The following is a 22,292-nucleotide window of genomic DNA, read 5'->3' on the forward strand; positions in this document are numbered from 1 at the left end:
TTAATTTTTCTTAAGATACTTTTTTATTTCCCTTTTGATCCCTTGGCTGTTCAGGAATATGTTGTTTAATTTCACCCTATTTGTGAATTTTCCTTCTGCTATTGATTCCTAGTTGTATAACATTTTGGTTGGAAAAGATAGTTGATGTGATTTCAGTCTTCTGAAATTGGTTAAGATTTATTTTGTGGACCAACATACTGGAGAATGTTCAGTGGGATGCCCCATTTTATATTTCCACCAGTCGTGTGTGAGAGTACTAATTCCTCCACATTCTCCCCAACACTGTCGTTGTCTGTCTTTTTTATTCTAGCCATCCTGGTGGGTATGAAGTCGTATCCATTGTGGAATTTGTCCCTAGTGACTAATGATGTTGAACGTCTTTTGAAGTGCTTGTTGGCCATTTGTTTATCTTTTCTGAAGACATATTTGTTTTGACTCTTTGCCCATTTCTAAATTGGGTTAGTTGTATTTTCACTATGGATTTGTAAGGGTTCTTTAGCATGTAAGTCCTTTATCAGACATATTATTTGCAAAAATTTTCTCCCATTCTGTGGTTTTGTCTTTTTATTTTCAATGTGTGTCCTTTGAAGCACAAATGTTTTAAATTTTGATGAAATCTAATCCGTCTATTTTTTTTCTTTTGTTGCTTGTGCTTTTGATGTTATAGCTCAAAAACCATTGCCTAATTCAAGGTCATGAAGATTTACTCCTATTTTATCTTTCAGGGATTTTATAGTTCTACCTCTTACATATTTATATTCCTGAATTAATTTTTGTATATTGCGTAAGTTTAATATTCCATAAATAACAAGGAGCTGAAACACGAGTTCTGTCATTACAGACTTTCCCAAGGCTGTTCATCATTAACATTGGTGATGTCGACTCCGACACAACTCTTCCCCTGCTAGCTGGGCTTTCCCCGCTATGTAATTTACCAGTGTATCTGAGAATATTGAAGTGTTTGTGTTGCCAGAGGCTGAAATCCAAATCAAAGTAGTCAGAAAATGGGGTTTATTAGAAAGACTGAGGCATTTCATATGATTGAAGGAAGAGTTGAATAGCCTGATGGTAGGAAGCTTGCAGTGTAGCTGTGACCAAGGAACAGCTGAAACTGGGACTTGAAGGCAACCAAGACATGTGTGTTCTCTCTCTCCACCACCTCTCTCACCCCTACCCCCTCCCCCTCCCCCTCTCCCCTTTCTCTCCCCCTCTGCTTCTCAGTCCTTCCCTCTTCCTCCCCTCCCCTGTTTCTTTGGGTCTTCCCTCCATTTCTCTCTACCCATAAGCTTTACTTCCCGAGCAGGCTGGTTTCCTCTACTTAGCCAAAGATGAGAATACAGGTAGATCATGAGACCCTGAACTCCAAGCTCTCACCATGAGAGAGACTCTCTCCCAACTCCGGTGAGAAAAATTCTAGGCAAGATCTTTGATTGGCAAACTGGGGTCATGTGCTCCTCTAGACTGTTAATGCAAGCATTCTGATAACATTGAATGTGGGTTTTATTTATTTTATTTTTAATTTTTATTGTTGTTCAAGTACAGTTATCTCCATTCTCCTCTCGCCCCACCCATCCCCGCCTCCCACCCTTGATCCTACCCCCTGTGGCTTTGTCCATATGTCCTTATATATGCTCCTTGATGACCCTACTTTCCCCCATTACTCCTCTCCCACCTCCCCTCTGGTTACTGTCAGTTTGTTTTTTATTTTAATGTCTCTGGTTATATTTTGCTTGCTTCTTTGTTTTATTGATTAGGTTCCACTTATAGGTGAGATCATATGGTATTTGTCTTTCACTGCCTGGCTTATTTCACTTAGCACAATGCTCTCCAGATCCATCCATGCTGTCATGAAGGGTAGGAGGCTCCTCTTTTCTTTATATTGTGTATTATTCCATTGTGTAAATCTACCATAGTTTTTTTAATGTGGGTTTTATTTGCAGAAAAGACTCTTGAGAAATTTACTTTTGGTTTAAATAAATTGTTTTCAATTTATTATAGCTCTTGTTCTTATAGAACTTTGTTTTTGAAAGATTATTTATTTTTAGAGAGAGGGGAAGGGAGGGAGAAAGAGAGGGAGAAAAACATCAGTGTGTGGCTGCCTCTTGCATGCCCCCCACTTGAGACCTGGCCTGCAACCCAGACATGTGCCCTGACTGGGGATAGAACCAGTGACCGTTTGGTTTGCAGGCTGGCACTCAATCCAGTGAGCCACACCAGCTACGACCTTGCAGAACTTTTTATTTTTATCATAAATTTAGCAGTTGTTAACAATTACTTTTTAGGAGATATTTAAATATTTTTTGTTATTTAAAACTCAGTTAATTAAACTGCTTTAACACCTCAAACATTGTTTATCAACTTAAGATATTTGATATTCTTGTTAAGTATTTTAATTGCTTGACCAAACAAATCTCCCTGAGGACTTAACTCTTATAGATACAATATATTAACCTTATAAACACAACAAGTAAAAGCTAAAGTTCTCCTAGGTATTCTGATACTGTGTATGAATTTAGTAGGATTCCAGCACAACTAACTTAGTTATTCAACTGTATATTTTAAACTGGAGTTAGAAAGCTCTCACTCTAGCACAACATTTTTTTCAATATCAGGAACACAGAGATTATCTAATATGTACAGGATCTTTCTAATATGTACATGGCTTTTGACCCCCTTAAATTTTTTAATACTTAATTATAAATCTTTCCAGAATTAAAATCTGCTACTCACTTAGAAATATTATTAGAATTCACAGCAGTTCAGAATATTTAATTCTAAATTCTTCCAAGGTTAAAAGTTGCTCATTTACTAAGGAAATTTCATCTGTTCTAAGATACGCTTCCCCTACACCACCATGTTTTACCATCTCTGAAATGGGGAGATCTCGTACAATTGATGGCACCTTAATTGACAGCAGTTAGTCTTTCTTAGTGAGACATGAAATAATGCTGCCTTAACGTAAATTCAGTTGGATGAAGACAGGGCACCATCCCAGTGAACTGGGGTCACCTCAGACTAGAACCGAAGGCTGAGTGTGAGGCCTGAGCGGCAGATGTCGGCCCATGTCCTCTCCCCAGCACCACTGTCACGTCGAGATTGTCTGTTTGGTTTCTGTGACATGACTTCAAATCAAAAAAAGAGAAGGATGGCTCTTGTAGACCAGTAGCTGGATCCACTTTACCCTAATAGCTGAGTCTTCACCTGCAGATGAAATCCAGAACTCCTGCTGGAGTCTGTCACTTGATTGGATATGTGCTGGTCTGATTTTAGTGTATGTGTCTTTCTTTTCCATCCAACTTTGAAACTGATGGGAGCCTGTGATATTTAATTTTTTTTTATTTAATTTTAAAGATATTTGATTTAGACAGATTCCTTTTCTCTTTTATGTTCTGGATATTTAGAGTGATTGTATGTTTCCCCAGTCATGAGTCATATATTTGAAATTATAATAATTATTCACCTTTGAAATATTTTTCTTTCCTTAGCTATAAAGCCTAGAACAACATTTCAAGAGGAGAACACAGACAATGTTAACTTATCCAAATTTAATGAAATTGTTTTATATGCTCTTGATGATTTGAGGTAGATATAATCATGAGATTATGTCATTTATTTTATTAAGAGTTTTAAAAGTCAGAAATAGATTTTAATAGCTTTTTGAGATATAGTTCACATACAGTACAACTTACCCACTGAAAGTTCACCATTCAGTAGTTTTTGGTATATTTACAGATGTGTACCACCATTACTGCAGTTTTACGACATTCTCATCACCTCAGAAGGAAACACCGTGCCCTTTAGCTATACCCCCATCCTCCCCAACCCTAAGCAACCACTAGTCAACTTTTTGTCTCTACAAATGTTCCTTTTCTGGACCTTACAAACGGAATCATATACCATGTGGTCTTTTGTGACTTGCTTCTTTCACTTAGAGAAATAGATGCTGAAATTGATCAAACATCTTTTAAAAAAATATTACAAGGGAGATCCTAATTTTTGATTTGGACACTTCATGTGGGTTTGTCTAACTCACAGTCACAATTATGCAGTCATTCTATTGGTGTGGACCAACCATGTATGGTCCAGAGCATAGGCGCTGGGAGATGCAGGCAAATGCTTGCCTCAGCCCCAATCTCCAGACAGGGTTGGAGTCAGACAAGAGCAAGGCAGCTCTGAATGGGACCACATGGGGGAAATAGGGCAAAGAGCGGTTCCTGGAGGTGGGGACAGATGGACAAAGCTGAAGATGTCTTCTTTAATTCAGCCATTTGAGGGCCCTTTTTCATACTGTCCTGAATGATGAGCAATGTTGCACAAAATATTGTTGTGGTGTACTGGGAAAGAAACTCAATTGGAAGTCAGAAGCCCTAGGTTTTCACTTTGGCTTTGCAGTTTGACATTGAGGAAGTCTCTCTGTATCTCTGAACCTCATGTACTTCATCTTTTTAAAAAGATTTTATTTATTTTTTTGACAGAAGGGAAGGTAGGGAGAAAGAGAGGGAGAGAAACATCAATGTGTGGTTGCCTCTCGAGTGCACACCCCACAGGGGACCTGGCCTACAACCCAAGCATGTGCCCTGACAGGGAATAGAACCAGTGACCCTTTGGTGCGCAGGCTGGCACTCAATCCAGTGAGCCCCACCAGCCAGGGCATCTTCACCTTTAAATGAGTAAAAAATTAACTACTTGGCTTGGTTGTTGGTGATATTATATGAGATAATGTGCCTGGAAGATTAATACAAACATCATGAAACATATGAGTGTCTGTTATCTGTCTCCTGACTCTCTCTGATTCTTGATATCCTGCATGGCTGGTTGCTCCATAGCCCACCGCTTTTTGGCCTTGTTTCAGATTTAACTCTGGTTAAGCACACTTAGTAATTTTCGCTGTATAATCCTTCACTTCATATTGACATTGGGGTTTCTGTTTATAAGCTCATGGTTAGTGGCCTGCAGGGTCCTCAGAGGTTTTTCCCAGACTGCAGCATTCACCACTTCCAAGAACAGTGAAAACCATATACCACTGTCCCCCCAGGCCCCCATCCCCGATCTCTACTCACCCACCCAATCCCATTGAAGATGGTTTGGCTGTCAATCACATCAGTCCCCTCAGAGGTGTGTCACAGAAAGGTCATATCCTAAAGCTTCAAAGGCCCTTAGTTGGAGAGGGGCATGGACCCTGGTCCCTGGGGCTGACAGGTAACACAGCCACCGAGAGCGGGACACCTGATATTCGGGCGCAGGTAGCCTGACACCAGGGTTTCGGGGCCTGGGTTCTTTCTTTCAGCTTCATTTACACATGCACGTGTGCAAGCACACGCACACACGCACACACACACACACACACACACACACACACACACACATCTTTGTACCTTCCCATTGGGATGATTCATAATCAGGATATTCCTATTTAAAGGAGATCAAGGCACCCTGAGAAGAGAGCAATTCTAAAGGCTGGCATTTAGAACTTGGTGTTAGAACTGGGAAGAACCATGTGCATAAGCTAGTCTAAACCTCTCCCTAACTACCCCACCTCACAGCTCATTAGTGGAAAAGACTGAAGCCCTTTGAATTTATGTGGCTTGTCTAAAATCACACAGCAAGTTAGAGAAAAAGCAAAGGCTATTCATTCCTTCATTTGTTCGTTCTCAGACTGGCAAGGAGGGCAGCATGGCCAGCTCTTTCTTTGGTAGAATGAAGGACATGCTTTTATCAGCAATCACTTCCAGGGCTGAACAGAAACAGAAATCCGTCAGTGTGTCAAAAAAAAATCCTGTCTTGACCATGCCACAAAAAGACAAGCTACCATTTCTGTAGCGTCTCCTGCCAGCAGAGTCTGGACAGAAGCCTACATGAGAAATGAAGCAGTTACAATACGGTGCGGCAAGAACTGATGGGAAGGAGAGAATGACGTGAAATACAAAGCAGGGGCACTTCTCTGGTCTGAGAGGCAGCCCGTGGGGATGTTGAAGATGACTTTCTGTAGCAAGGGAACTCCAGTCTGTAAGTTAGGGCTGAGTAGGAGTGTCCCAGGAACTGTGTGTAAGTGAGTTGGGGACGAAGGGAGTAGGCATGGAACAGTGCCCTCGATGGAATGGAATGTTTGAAAGCCCAAAAGTTAAGAAGAAACTGGCACAAAAGATGACACACACACACACACACACACACACACACACACACACACACACTTCAGGATGTCAATTCATTGAATCAGAAAGTGGGGGCAGGGCTACAGAAAAGGCTTTCAAATACACAGAACTCATACTGGCTCCCAAGGGCAGCCATTATGGGGGGTCAGAAGAGCTGGGAGAAGGATCTAATATTGTAACACTTCATGGAGAGCAACTTAATTTTTCTGTTATCCTTATGGACTGTTGAAAGGCAAATAGGGACTATGAGTGCAAGAAGCAAAAAGATGAATAATTTCCTTCCATTTCTTTCTCTTCCTTTCTGGCTCAGTTGAGTCAAGAATCCACCTGGTAGAGATGTCGTATTGAAATAATGTACACACTAAGCCTGATACCACTGTCAAAACCAGTGGCTGGTATTACCTGGAGGCTCAGAGAAAGTAAGGGGTGGCTCCACTTTCTAAGCTCCACTTTCCTCAGTTCTCATTTCCTATCCCAGGAATGACCTTGACCTCTCGAAAGATGGCTGGCAGCAGTTGTGACCTCTCCTTTTAGGAGGGACTCCACCTGTCTCTCCCTTGGTGGCTTTGTGATCTTCATGAAGTAGGTCAATGGCTAAGACATTTTATATTCAGTGAATTTGTACATGTCCCACAGAGTTTGTTGGTCTTGGAAAACCTAATATATGGGCACAACTCAGCCTACATGGGCTGTCCCCAACCCAGGCCAAATCCCTCTTATTGTTTCTCCTTGAGCTTGATGGGAAGGAATGGCCATCCTCTGACTTATCTCTGGAGATTCAAGGACCTCTTTTTCATAGAAAGTTGCTGGAAAGAAAACATAGCCACACAGAAAGATATACTGGTCTCTGACACATAGCTTTCCAGGACATCATCAACCTCTGTGGAGCTTTTATTAAATATATCTGCTCCAGACGGACAACCTCTTTTTTGAATTTATTTGTTATTGAATTTTTAGGGAGAGAAAGAGAGCAGGAGGAAGGGAGGGAGAGAGAGAGGAATGGGTTGATTTTTTGTTCCACTTATTTACACATTCCTGTATGTGTCCTGACCAGGAATCAAACCTACAGCCTTGGTGTGTCCAGGTGATGCTCTAACCAACTGAGCTACCCTGTCAGGGCCTACAGACAGGCTCTTTTATCCTACACCTTTTTTCCTAAATATCTTTGCTTCTGAGGGGTCTAGGATTCACAACTGCATAACTAAAAGGTGGCTTGAGAAACTTCCCCAGAATAGAGGAATGATCTTTGTTCAAAGGTGAATTACCTTTGACTTTTATAGAAGCTTGAACCCACAGGGAACTCTGATATTATAAGGTTTCTCTCTCTCTCTCACACACACACATGCATACAAACACACATGCTCTCACATACTTATATGATATTTACATGTATTACATGTATGTGTGTAGCTTATCTCCCCTAGAAATTCATAAGCCAATAAATAATTTTTAGGGTAGTTGACCTGAATTATCTTATGGGATTTGCATTTTAAGACATTTTCAGTATTTAATTTCAACAATGAGAATAAAAAGCATGGCTACAGCCCTTCTGTTTAACAAATAAGTCTGTTTTGGGGCCATGTAACAATTTGCACTGTTATTTCAGAAAAATGAAGTGCGTGGTCTGCCCAGCTCTGCTCAGGGTCACTTTCCTTCTACCATTTTCTCTTAATTAAAACAAAAAGCTCCACAGTCCTTTTTCTACAGAGTGAAATGTTATAACTGCAAGTTGCCACCCATATCCCCAACACAGTCCTCATACCACACACTCCCTCTTGGAAAACCATGACACCACGGAACCTGAAGCCTAAGTTTTTGGTTTTGTCCTGGGAATATAGGGTCTGCAGGTTTAGTGATTCCACAACCAACTTCACCTGCTTTTCTTGGTTGCTGCTCTCTTGTTGGTCATCTGTGTAACCAAGGCAATGAGAATGGCTGAACTTCAAAATTGCTGGCCTCAGAGACTGCAGCTCATCGCATGGTCCAGCCTCAGGCAGATGAAGCATCACAAACTTGCACTTGACAGAGGAAGCCATTGAGGGTAGAGAGGCTTGGAACTGGCTCAAGAGCACAGTAGAAGAGGAGCTACCACCCAGGATGTCCGGCTCCTAATATGTTGTTCTTCCCACTGGAATCCAGTGATCTCAATCCCTCTTCATAAAGGTCACCTGGACAGCAGTGCCCGGCTGAGAACCAGCAAAGCTGGTACCTGCAGCATATTTATATCTAAGTTTGTTTTTAGGCCAAATCCTCTGCCTTCCTCTTCCAGCTAATTTGCCACCCCTAGTCCCCTCTTACGTAAACATTTCCCCATAAAAATTCTGGTGTCTGAATAGTTCCATCCATTAATGTTTTGGGGGAATTTGTTAAAAATGCACGTTCCCAGGCCTCTTATCTGGAGTGTCAGAGTGGGTGTGGGGAAGCCTGTGAATCTGTATTCTGGCACATTCCACTAATGTTTCTGTTGCCCGTGTACCACACATTGAGATGCTGCTCCAAAGCTACCATATTAAATGAGGACTTTGAGAGTCCACTGTGCCTTACTTGGAGAAACTCTTCTCTTTCTAAAATTTAACAACTGGGGGCAGGTGGTCAGGGAACACGTTTGAAGGAGTTTCAGCAGCAGCTTCCACTCTAAAAGGGAATAACCTCCTGTAATCAGTGGACAGGTTGGGTCTTCTGAGAAAGGGTGGGGGGAACTGAGGTGCTTGTTTAAAGATGTCCAGTGAAACCTGAGCGAAAGAGCCCCAAATCCTGAGCAGTAGAGCCTTTGTTTGGGAAGAGTCGAAAACAAAGTACAGGGAAGGAAGAGTTGGTGGAAATTTCTCCTTGGAATTTGGCTTTGATCTTGAGGAAAGCTGGCAGCTAGGTCCCATGAAACAATACACTACAGCTATTGTTTCCTTGAACATTAATGAAATGTGTGGGTCTGTTTTTCCACAAGCTCTTCTCACTTTATTTTAAGGGCTTTATTGAGATATAGTTCACATGTGTCTTTATTGAGGTATAATTCACCCATTCAAAGTATACCATTCAGTGGTTTTTAGTATATTCACAGTGGCACAATCATCACCACAGTCAACTTTAGAACATTTATCTCCTCAAAAAGTAACCCCCTACCCCTTAGCAATCACCCTTCCCCCATTTACTGTCCCCTTCCCCCAACCATAAACGACCATTCATCTACTCTCTGTCTACTGATTGTCTATTCTGGAGATTTCATATAAATGGAATCATGTAATATGTGGTCTTTTGTGACTGGAATCTTTTACTTAGAATAATGTTTTCTTGAAGTAAATGCATTGGGGCGACATTGGTTAATACCATTATAGGTTTTGAGTGTATGATTCTGTATTACATCATCTGCATATTGCACTGTGTGCTCACTACTCAAAGTCTAGTCTCTTTCTGTCACCGCATTTTTGACCCTCTCTCTCCTCTGCTCACTCCCCTTCCCCTCTGGTAACCACCATACCACTGTCTGTGTGTCTGTGAGTTTGTTTGCTTTGTTTGTTGCTTTCTGTTTTATATTCCACATATGAGTGAAATTGTATGGCTCTTGTCTTATTCTATCTGACTTATTTCTCTTAGCATTTTCATACTGTTTCCCCAAGGTTTGTTCATGTTGTAGCATGTATCAGTACTTTATTCCTTTTTATTTCCCAAAACAGGCCATTGCATGGATTACCAGATTTTGTCTACTCATTCATCCACACTCGTGTTGCTTCTCTCTTTTGATGATTGTGAGTAATGCTATTCATTATAATGCTAGAATGCAAGTTTTTGTTTGGACGTATGTATTCATTTCTCTTGGGTATATACCCAGGAGTGAAATTACTGGGTCAAATGATAATTCTATGTTTAACTTTTTGAGGAACTGCCAGACTGTTTTCTAAAGTCCTCACTTTATTTTTTTAAGCCAATCTGAAATCAGTGGCTCTGAATCATCCTGTAAGTGTTTAGTTTCATACAGCTCAGCTTGATCAGGTACAACTAAGGACTTATTGTAAGCAATGTTTGGGGATGCAAAGAATCAAACTTGGATTCCAAAATCTAAAACTCCAAAACTCAAAAACTCAAGTGCATTATTTGGCATAACCTCAAAGGTTGGGGCAGTGTTACATTGATTCATGTTTCAGGTAAGAGCAGAAAAAGAAAGTCACAGCTGCAAATATGGTCAGTTACAAGAAAAGAAAACTGGAATGTAACAACTCTTTTTATATTCTCTTGAGGATATGTTTATTGATTTTTAGTGTGAGAGGAAGTAAGAAATGGGGGGGGGCAGGGGAGAGAAAGAGCAGACAGACAGACATTGATTGGTTACTTCCAGTACACTCCCAGATGGGATCAAACCTGTGACCTAGCTAGGTGCCCTAAGAACTGCATCTGCACTGGACCATGCTCCAACCAACTCAGCCACCTGGCCAGGGCCACAACAATTCTTAATTGGCAGCTTTGGAAAAGGTTTAACAGTCTGAAAAAAATAAATAAGTATTGGATATAACTGTCTATGGATTTTAATGACCTCTGGAATCATCTGTTGCTATATAGGGAAACAGACTTAAAAAAATTTAAGGGTAAAGTACTTAGGAATACTTTCAGTGTTTATAAGATACAGAGATGTGCACAACGTGTAGCTGCATGAATTTTCTCAATGTGAACCTCAGCCATGTAACTAGTACCTAGAGCAAGAAACAGATGGCTGTTAGCTTCCCTGGAACTCTTCCTTTTGCATTCATTAACCCCACAAAGGAAAGGAGGCTATCTGACTTCTAGCACCAACATTCCCAGACACACAGAACACACTTTTAACAGTGCATTTCAGGTGTTAAGGATTGACCAGTGGAATATGTTTGTTAAACTGACGGAACTTTTTGAGACTCAATCAGATTTTTTATATTGCACAGTATAGTAGAATCTTAAAAATTAAATACTTTGAAGCTTGTGTATAAAATAAAAGGTATAAACTCAGTATACAATGCCATGGCCAATGTGGCTTAGTTGGTTGGGTATTGTCCCGCAAAGCAAAAGGTCATAGGTTGGATTCCTGGTAGAGGCTGCCTAGGTTGTGGGTTTGGTCCCTGGTGGTGTGAGGGGCAGCCTATCCACATTCCTCTCCCTCTTTTTCTCCTTCCCTTTCCCTCTCTCTAAAAATAAAATAAATTAAACTCAGCATACAAGATGCTTTTAATTTAACCATCACCTGCAATTTAAGAACATGTAATATAAGATGTTTTAAAGTATATGAAAAAACATACTTTAAAACATTTATTTTAAAAGACAGATCCCTTTTTCTCCATGATTCGAAGTTTATTTTGAAGATGAGTTTGCAGAAGAAGTCTTTGGGACTCAATCACAGGTGCTTTAATAATTCAGAAAGTGTGCATGTAAACACACATGCGACATTAGCAATGCATTGCATTGTGGGTTGAAGTGATGACCGAAGTAAATACAGCCTTGGCAACTAGAGCATACAGCCAGTTCCGCATTTCCCTTGGTCTATTGGGCAGGAGGATGTTAAATACTCTCACCTTACTGATAAAATGAGCTGTCTAATACTGAGGCTGACTTATTACAAAGTGACAGCGCTCTGTTTTTTGGGAAAAAAATCTATTACAATAGATTTGCATTTTACGTATAAGAATACGTTCAACACATAAGAATCCTTCAAGGGAAGGATATATATATATATATATATATATATATAGTATATAGTATATACTCTAATATATATATACACACACTATTAGAGAAAGTCATTTCACAAAGTCGAATCGTGTTGTCTTTTTTAAAATAGCTCTAAATATGTCTTATAAATTACCAAAAACAGGTTAGTGTTATGTTCAGACTTTCTTTTGTGAGATTGGGATTCTATGCTCTACCAGGTGATACCTAGTAAAACTCACAAGTCAAGCAAGGTGAGGTGGACGCAGAGTGTAACCTTGGCCACGTGCTCTGGGCTGCTCCCGTTCTTTCTTTGGGGATTCTGGATATTTCCAAGGTAACCTCAAGCTCACACTCGCTCCTACCCTGGTGCTGGGAAAGCATGGGAGCCCTACCCAGCCCTCTTCCCCCGCCCCTTTCCAAGCGGCAGGGCCCCGGCTCAGTCGGCGCCGGGAAGCCTGACTTTGCTCTGCTTCGTCCTTCCCCAAAGCCCTGCAGCGTAGACTTTCCCCACCAAGTTACTTATAGCCCCTCCTCCTGTGATTCCCCCTCCTAGGGGTGGAGTGCACAAAGTTTAAAGCCAGGCTCCTTTTTCATTAAAGGTTGCCAGCGTTCCTTTCTTGGCTGAACCAGAGAAGGGTGAGGGTCTCTGCGCTTCTGCACCGCTCTCCAGCCGCAGCTTGGCGACTGGCGGAGCAGGCTCTTAGATTATCAGCGCTAGCTCCTGCACGCTCTGGCTGTGGTGCCCCTCTTAGATCCAGGGACCTATTTTAAAAAATGGGGCTGGGCGTCTTTCCTGCACCCCGGAGATCGGATGCAAATTCGGCTATGACCGAAGGGTTGCTACAGCCTCGCGGCGGCCCCAGTGCAGGCGCAGAGGACGAGTGGGTTTTTGTGGGTGAGAGTGAGGGTGCTCCACCGGCCCGCCGGAGGCGGACCTACCGGGCGGCAGGTGGGAGCCGCCGGTGGGTGCCGGGGCAGCGGGTTCGGCGGAGGAGGCAGTGGAGGCGGCAGCGGAGGCTGGGACAGCAGCAAGTGGTTGGGCTGTGTACATTTTTTTCCCTCCCCCCTGTCTACGGAGCCCGCCCGCGGTGCCCAGTGCGTGGCGCCCGAGGCCCCGCTTGGCGTCCCCTCCCGGCCGCCCTTGGCCGCTCCCTTACCCGCCCATACATGTCCCTGCCCGTGGTGCTCCCGGGCTCCTGCTGCCCCGTAGCTGGGCTCTCGGGCGGGCAGCAGGCCGGGGGCCCTGGGGCCGCGGCCACAGTCGCCCAGGAGCCCCCGCTGCCACCGCTGCGGCCGCGCTGGCCCCGGGCCGCACTGCAGCCCCCACTGCGGCCTCGCTGCTCCGCCACCGCCGGGGCGCTGACGGCCCCGCCCGCGCTCTCCTCTCGCCGGGCCGCCTCGGCCGCTGCTGCCCCGAGCTCCACCGGGCTGCCTGCGCGTCCGCTGCTGTCGCTCGGGCTGCTACAGCTGATCCTGGGGTGCTGCATGGTGGCACTCAGCTTCGGGGCGCTATCGCTCAGCAGCTCCCCGCAGGTGAAGAACGCGTGCCCGTTCTGGGCTGGCTCCTCGGTGAGTGCCTCGCGCTTCCCGCTCGCCTCCGCAGGATCCCCTAAACCCCCTAGGGAGCCGCGGGCTCTAGCGGGTTCCCTCCACTGTCCCAGGATTGGGTTTCCAGGGCTGCAGGTGGGGACCACAGCCCCTCAGGCCAGCTGAAGTTTTTTTGGGGGGAAAAGGCTCCAAGGGAATAGAGTTCAGAGGTGAATTGGGCTGCACCTGGACAGTGTCTGTTCCTCGCAACCTAAAGAATTTGTAGTCCTTGTCAAACTAATAGAATAAAACAGATTCCCAGCTCTTTGGGAAATTGGAAGGATGGGAATGGGTGGCAGGAAAGGGGAAGCAATGATTAAACTTCTTTTGATCACTATTTACTTCACGGACAACGTCTGTGCGAGGAGGGCAGGGATTTTAAGGTTTTGTTCACTGATGTATCAACAGTGCCTGGTACATAGTAGGTGTATTTGTAGGATGGACGAAGTGACATCTTGACTGAGGCAGCTCACTTATTATGTTCTCCCTTAAGACATGAAAAATGTGAAATGTGAGGATGAGTGTGAAAGTAATGGCAGGGTGTGTGTAAACTCCTGTTTGTACCTGGTCATTAAAGGAGGGCCCTACGCCCCCACTGTGTTCTTGGAGTGGCAGGCTGCTGTCCAGAATGTAATTCTCCAGGACCCAAACTATCTTTACTCACGAGCTCGGGGAAGCTGGGACAGTGAGCTGGAGATGTCTGCCTCCTCCAGTGGGAAAGGTTGGTCCGGGGCCATGGAACCTGGCCTTAGTGTCTGTGGACCCTGGGTGTCTACTCTCCTCTGCCTCACAGCAATTTCACAGCTTTCTAGGCATCTAAACACTTGAAGTTTGCTTGGGGTTGAGAGACTTGGAAATGGGTCTTCATGGAAAGATTGTGGAAGATGAACATGTTAAAGTTAATGACCTTTTTATGAACTAACTAAATCTAGAAGTTTGGCAGTGCTGACAGTTTTGACTAGGATCTGTAATGAATATATGTTCTGAATGCACAAAAATGTCCTTTTGCAGGTCCTCACATACCCAGATTCAAGACCATATTCTAAGAATATAGGGAGAACTCATTGAACCCAGAGTAATTGTTTGATAAGAACATTAAGAACGTTAAGTACCTGGAGGCTGGACTGACATTGTATACTTAAACTGATGCCAGTTTCCTCTCCTTTGAAATACTTTGATGCTGGATGATCTTAGTGGGGTACAATCCATGCTATGGTTAGTGTTCACGGTCTGTGTGCACCAGGTAAAAAGAATCCTGTGCTCTTAGCCTTGCTCTTGGGCTCTCCTGCTGGCCTCCCTGAGTGTTCTTTAACACTGCAGGAGGATGGGTGTTTCTGACTGGATAGGAATTAGATCCATTATGCTTTTTAGCCTACTTGTCAGACTAAATTCAGCCCAGTGGTGGGTGCATTTCATTTCTCTAAATACCGTGGGCCAGAAATGGAACTTGTGTACATTTTTAGGGATTTGCTCTTGGTTAAACCATAATCTCTTGTCTTTTCAAAGATAGCTAGTTTAGGATTACTGAAAACTATTTGTTTCCCTTCTAAAATTAAAACCTGAAATCAGGTGTACTGTTGGGAATTTTTCCAGAGGTAAATGCACTTAGATGTCTCTCAAGCCACAGCTAGAGTTGAGAAAGTATGAAAGAACGAAAGGAAGGAAGGAAGGAAAGGAGGAAGGAAGGAGAGAAAAGCCATCAGCCAGAAGATGAAGGCTCTTCACTGGGCCTGCCAGCTGGGTGTGTCCTTGTTTCCAGGATTCAGGAAACCAGGTCAGGGAAAGAATCAGTTGTTTGGAACTAAGTTCTTTTCAATTGGGACGTTTTCTGCTCCTTGTCCCTGGCTCTACATGCAAACTTTTGTTCATTCTTCTTTTTTTTCTGAGGGTGACCTCAGAATTTGCAAGGTGACAACAGAATCAAAAGATACTGCATTTCTGGAGCCACTCAGTAGGGCTGAGGATGGCATTTGGCACCACGACTCTCCAGGTGTTTTAGGAAGAAAGTCTCACTAGCAGCATACTTTTTGAATGTATGTACGTGAGAGAGGTGTTTTTTTTTAAACTCTGCACTATGAGAAGTTTTACCTTTGTTCAAACACTGTACAATGAACCTCCATAAGTCCTCACCCAGAACCGACAGTTGCTCTGTCTGTACTTCTTCCTGGCTCTGCTGCTGGTTCTGTGTGTTCTGGTAACTGCAGGAGGGTGGGTGTTCCAGCCATGGGAGGAATTATCTCCATCATGCTTCCTAGTCCGCTAATCAGATTAACTACTTCCTATTTATTTTGAAGCAAATATCAGACATCACACTATTTCATCTGTAGATATTTTGATATGTGTATATTTAAAGAAAGGAAATATAAACAGAACAGAGAGACAACATAGATGTGACTGGGAAGTCTTAAACACCACTCTCCACTTTTACTCTTTTATTATGAAATTTTAAAATCTCAAGAAATAGAGAATAGTATGAGGAACCTTCACTTACCCATCCCCCAGCTTCAGTAGTCGTCCACTCATGCCCACTTTATACCCACACCTTTTCCCCCTTCTTAACACCTGCTGGATTATTTTAAGTTAAATCCCACTTAAAATTTCAGCCATTCCATACTAAGGTACATATTTCTAAAAGGAAAGATTTTAGTAGTTAAAGGAAGAGACTTAGTAGTATATTATAACTAATTTAAAGAGCAGAACTAAGTTTTTTATGAAAAAAGCTTAAAATCATGACTTGAAGATTGTAGAAATTTTTATTAAACAAGTAACAGCTTCACTGAGATATAATTCACATTCCATACAATTCGTCCACTTAAAGTGACAATTCAGTGATTTTTAGTGAATTCACAGAATTGTGCATCATTACAATCAATTTTAGAAAATCTTCATCACCCCCAAAAGAAGCCCTGCACCCATTAGCAGTCATTCCCCGTTTCCCCTGACCCTCGTATCCCTGGCCAACCACTGACTAATCAGTTTTCTATCTCTCTGGATTTGTTACTTTGTTACACGTAACACATGATCCTTGGTGACTGGCTCTTTCACTTGGTATAACGCTTTCCAGGTTCATCCATGTTGTGACATGTGTCGGTGCTTCATTCTCGTTTATTGCCAAATGAGATTCTATTGTACAGATATACTGGGTTTTACTTATCACCCAGAAGTTTTGTTGGCCTGTGAAACTTGGCAGTTGAGTGGCAGTGCCACCTTAAGTCTAAGGTTACTTCAAACCCACATAGGAACACAGTAGAAGGATATCCTCATATTTCAAGCTTTGGCAGGCCCTTATATGCCTTAATCTGCAATATCAACTCAGTGGGCAAATCTTTTGGCTTCAGTAAAAATTTTGTTTGTATATTTGATACAAAATTAAGTCAAGGGACAAATTTATTTGAAAGGACTATTTTGTTAAACATGAGATAGTTCAAGAGTATTTGTTCCATATACACCTCTAAGTGTTCTTACTTTAAGCCTGAGATTTTCAGGTTTCCTTCATTTGCCTGAATCTTGAAGGCATAGATTATCTATTTTATTTTTTTTAAAGATTTTATTTATTTATTTTTAGAGAGGGAAGGGAGGGAGATAGATATAGAGAGAGAAACATCAATGTGTGGTTGCTGGGGGTTATGGCCTGCAACCCAGGAATGTACCCTGGCTGGGAATCGAACCTGGGACACTTTGGTTCCCAGCCCGAGCTCAATCCACTGAGCTATGCCAGCCAGGGTTAGATTATCTATTTTAATATATATTTAAGAATTGACAGGCCCTGTAAAGACTTTTTTTTTCATAATTTCAGCAAGTTGAAGGCGGTGGTTTTCATGTAGTCATTTTTAAAAAGATTTTATTTATCTATTTTTAGAGAGAGGGGAAGGGAGGGAGAAAGGGAGAGAAACATCATTGTGCAAGAGATACATCCATCAGTTGCCTCTCCCATGCCCCTAACTGGGGACATGGCATCCAACCCAGGCATGTGCCCTGACCGGGAATCAAACTTGTGACCTTTCGGTTCACAGGCTGGTGCTCAATCCACTGAGCCACACCAGCCAGGGCTCATATAGTTATTGGTTTTTAGCACCTTCTAATCATTTCATTTCTTCCTGATATCCTTGGTTAATGACTTAATCTATTATTATTACCAAAGTTTATGTAGCTAAGAGGTTAGCCACTTGTAAAAACAACCTGAAGTTTGACTCTATGGCAGAAAGATCTCCATATCCATGTGCAGGCCATGCTGTCTTGGCTCCTGATTTGGGGGAGCATTTAGTTAACATTAGATTCCACTGGGATTACTGGAGACTCAGCCTACCACTCTGTGTTAATGGAAGAGTAGAGAGAGTTGCATTGGTGTGTCTCCTGCTTCAGAAAACAAAGTTTCTGACTCTGGTGACATATGTGATCCTTGGGAGATGTTTTAGGCAAGTGGTAAGGAGTTGGTTATTGTTTGTGGTCTTCTGTGGAAGCCCTAATTTCCTTTATTGTCTGCACACATTCATGTCTCTCTGCTTGAAGTCCCTGACCTGTACTCATGGCCACCTGTTCCTTGAGTCTGTGATTCTTTAGCAAGATTCTAGTTCCTTATAGTGAAAAAGACATTGGTGAAGCTTAAGGTAAACTTTAAAAGAAAATCGCAATGATAAAACATAAAAGGAAAAAACAAATGGTCCAAAGGAAAAGCTAATGCAAAACCTCTGAAGTCTTTAACAGTTAAACAACAGTCAATACCTTTTTCAATTATAATCAAATCAACTACTACTTTAATGTTTAAGCAGCATTTTAAATATAATCTTTATGATGAGTTTCATTGATTTCTTTGGTCCTTTATTTTACATGACAGCAGTTACATTTATAAGTTTTTGAGCAAGTCATTGAGCCTCAGTTACTCATCTATAAAATCAGGTGGGATGACTTTTGCCTCAAAATTGATTATATGAGGGTATAATTAGAAAACATTTAGGACGGTGCTTCCCTGCTGGGCCCTGGCACCAGGCTTGGCATATACTAGAAGCCTTATCAATGTTTTTTAAACTTCAAGGGAATGTTTTATTTTATTTTACTTTTTATTGAATTTATTGGGGTGACATTGGTTAGTAAAATTATATAGGTTTCAGGCGTGCAGTTCTGCAATCCACCACCTGCATGTGGTATTGTGCGCTCCCCACCCCATGGCAGTACTTTATTACAGTAAGGTGAACAGGCCAGTTTTTTGTGGGACATTCTGGTAACCATCATGCATACATTGGAAATATCCTGTTACGCCTTCCTTAATTTTTTTTAACGAGTCATTCAGGACAGGTAGGGGAGAATGATATGTTCACACACACAAATTTCTGAAACTTGCCAGTGTAAAAGCTATAGGACAAGGCAGGTCAGTGAGCAGTTAGATTTTTGTGTGCTTGTTTACAAGGTAAACATGGGACATTAACAACGTGGCTCTTTTGATCTCTGTTGATATAGTAGCTTTTGAAAAACCAGAACATTTTTCCCTTAAGACATGCTAGTGGATTAACAAATAAAAACAGGAGAGTAGAATTATATGCTTTTGATATTAATGATTTGATTTTTAAGCTGAAACACTAAGGCACATTAACCGTGTGTGGTAGGTAACAATGATTCCTGCTTGGAGTATCTCAGAATCTTTCTTTGCAATATAAAGAGAGAGACAGACAGACAGACAGACAGACAGAGACAGAGACACAGAGAACCTCTGTTTGTTCCTAAAAGCTACAGGAATGGATTGCAAGTAAGAAAAACCAAAATTGTAATAAATCTCATTAAGATGCAGAGATAATCTGGGTTAGAAAATAGGTTCTTGCCTGTTCATTCAGAGCAAGTTGCATCTTGCACTGGGTAGAAAGAATGCTGATAGAGTTGCTTTTTGCTGTTGATATATGAAGCACAAGGGTAAAAAATGTGTTTAGGCTTCCATGGTCATCTTTGAGCAAGTTTGTCTCCTACTTTTGACCTTCATTCATTTATTAGTTCATCATCCATTTGTTTATTCATTAACTCTTGCCATAACTGAGTGCCTTGATGAGCCTTTAGCAGTAATGACCATTCACAGATCCAAGACCTCATGAGATTGCCAGTGAGTGTAAGACACAATCAAACAAGTCTTAGCATCACCAGGTAATGCGTGCCATGAGTGGCCATTGTTAAGGGACCTTCTTGACTCTTTTCTGGAGCTCCAGCTACCACGCCACTGAGGGAGTTATAGGCAAAGCATACTCTGACTTATACATCTTCTTTTGAAAAACAAAAGTAAAACATATTTATTGTAGAAATTTTAGGAAATTCAGAAAGGAAAGGGAAGAGGGAATTTAAAACACCCATAATCCCAATGGAAACCTTTTTAATGTGTTTCTTTCTTTCCAGGCTTTAAAAATTTTTAATTACAGTTGATATACAAATATTATATTAGTTTTATTAGTTTTGGGTGTACAATACAGTGATTTGACATTTTTATATGTCACCTTGTGACCACCCAGCTAATTTTAGTAATCATCTGTCAAGGTGCGAACTTATCACAGCATATCAACTATATTTCCTTTCTCCTTTCCACCCATTCCCTAACCCCTACCCCTCTGGTAACCATTCCTTTGGTTTCTGTTGTTATAAGTGTATGTTTGTTTTGTTTCATTTGTTCATTTGCTTTTAAGATTCTGCATATAAGTGAAACCATATGGTATCTGTCTTTCTCTATTTTACTTATTTCACTTAGGATACTACCATACATATAGGTCCATCCTTGTTGTTATAGATGGAAAGATTTCATTTCTTTTCATGGCCAAGTAATATTTAATTATATTTATATGTATACACAGATATACATATATACATACAAACACATATATATACACACATACACATACACCCCACATCTTCTTGTCTTTTAAAATAAGAGTTTATGTGGGCCAAACTGACAACATATGCCAGGGAGCAAGATCTCAAATGCTCCCTGTCTCACATCTTTATGCACTCTCCTATTGATGGACATCTGGGCTGGTTCCCTATCTTGACTATTGTAAATGCTGCATTGAACATAGGTGGGCATATGTCTTTCTGAATTAGTGTTTTCATTTTCTTCATGTAAATATCCAGAAGTGGAATTGCTGGGTTGTATGGTATCTCTGTTTTAAGTTTTTTGAGGAGTATCCATGCTGTTTTCTTTCATGTCTGCATCAACTTGCAGTCTGCCTCTTCTTTTCTCCCTCCCCCATCCCCTCTCCTCATTCATGAATTCCACTCCTCCCCTAGATGAAATGTGAGCATCCATGCCCTAAGTCTTGAGCTCTTAAAAGATTCATCCCCAATTGCAGCACTTCTGTATTCCATTCCAGCCCTACTTCCTCTGTTCACTCTCTCCACTTCATCACTCACAGGGTCCCTCCAAGTGTCTTAGGTTTTACTGGGGCTCAAAGAGTGGGGACAATTGAGTAGAAGTCAGTGTGTACGTTTGTTGCAGGGTTCAGGGCTGAGGTGGATGTAAATAATTATAGTTCCCATGTCCAACCTGAATGTATGCAGTTCTTTAATGTATGCCTGTAAAGAAGGGTGGTTTACAAAACTCCTGTTGGGATTTAACATAGGTGTGAGTCCAATCTATAAAACAGTTCCAAGATGTAAATGACATCTTTATTTTGTCTTCCTACCCAGGAGCGTGATGTTTGTCTTGATTTATTTTGAGTCTTTATTTAAGAATACCTCCATTTAAGGCTGTCTTATTGTTTAATAAGCTTATATTTCTCCCCGCTGAGTTCTTAAGTATCTTTGCCATATGTGTTTTATATTATTCATATTTCTTATTTGTCAAATACATTTTGTACATATTTTAAAAATTGTGTTTTAAATTTAGTTCATTGCTTATATGTGCAAACTCCCCCATTCCAAAAAAAAGAAATAAAGATAGCTCAGTCTTTTGTCCTAGAAATCCTTCATTTGAAACGACAATTGTACCCGTCATGTGTATACACGTATATATATTTCTCCCTTTAAACTTAGCAACCTATTCCTGTGAGTTTATCCAACAGAACTGAATTGCACTGTAAAAACAGTTCATGGAGGTTTGGTGCAGCATTGTTTGTGAGAGCAAAAAAACTGAAAATAGAGTGGATGCTCATAAATATGGAAATGATTGAATACATTAGGTGCAGCCATACAAAAGGAATATTATATAGCCATTAAATGAAACGATGAGAGCCATTTCTGTGAACATGAAGAAATTTCCATGAAGAATTTATTCAGAGAAAAAGAGGAAGAAAAGTACCTTTTATGATCCATGTTTTTGTAAAAATTACACCCCTGTGCATTTGTATAGATACACATACATACCCATATGTGCCTAGTTAAGAATTTAGAGAAAAGTATGTACATGTGTAAATTATGTACATATACTAAATGTTAAAGTGGAGGAGGGTGGGATGATGTGGCCAGTGGGGGCATGGGAAGTATGGTTTAAGGCATTTCACTATTTGTGTGGGCTTTTCCGGGTTGGACATCTCACTCTGATAATGCGATTTTAATGGAAAAAATGTGCTCTGCAAAGCTGAACCACAGGGTTGTGTGTTAATGGAGACCAGCGGCATAAATATCAAACACTAACTTATTATTCCAGTCATATTCATATTTCAGTTCAGTGGACCATTTGTGTTTCCCTCAAGGGCAGCGCTACTTTCACTCACGTTTTCACAAAGATAGTTGAGTTTTCTCAGCAAAGTCCAGTTAGCAGCAGAGCGGGCAGGCAGGGAATACGTGAACATGTGGACACACACATGCACGCATGCGTGCGCACAGGGATGACGCAGCACACATGCACGCATGTGCGCGCACAGGAACTGACGCATGCAGCACACCTGCACGCGCGTGCGTGCCCACAAGCAGTCTACAGGG

At 41.6% G+C, this 22,292-nt stretch overlaps 1 protein-coding gene across 2 annotated transcripts in view; it reads left to right on the plus strand.

Moving 5' to 3' along the window:
- Nucleotides 1-12,940: 12,940 nt before the first annotated feature.
- The window catches only part of FAM189A2 (family with sequence similarity 189 member A2), a 49,794-nt gene continuing 40,442 nt past the window's right edge, over nt 12,941-22,292 (plus strand). Inside the window, exon 1 of one of the 2 annotated variants that reach the window (XM_045840427.1) lies at nt 12,941-13,388. In XM_045840427.1, the coding sequence (XP_045696383.1) occupies nt 12,987-13,388 (402 nt within the window). In that variant the 5' untranslated portion in view covers nt 12,941-12,986. The remainder of the gene's footprint in view (nt 13,389-22,292) is intronic. The other variant, XM_045840428.1, reaches the window with a different exon arrangement.

Source organism: Phyllostomus hastatus, unplaced genomic scaffold, assembly GCF_019186645.2.
Source record: "Phyllostomus hastatus isolate PE091 unplaced genomic scaffold, TTU_PhHast_1.1 phas_contig_34, whole genome shotgun sequence".
Lineage (NCBI taxonomy): Eukaryota > Metazoa > Chordata > Mammalia > Chiroptera > Phyllostomidae > Phyllostomus > Phyllostomus hastatus.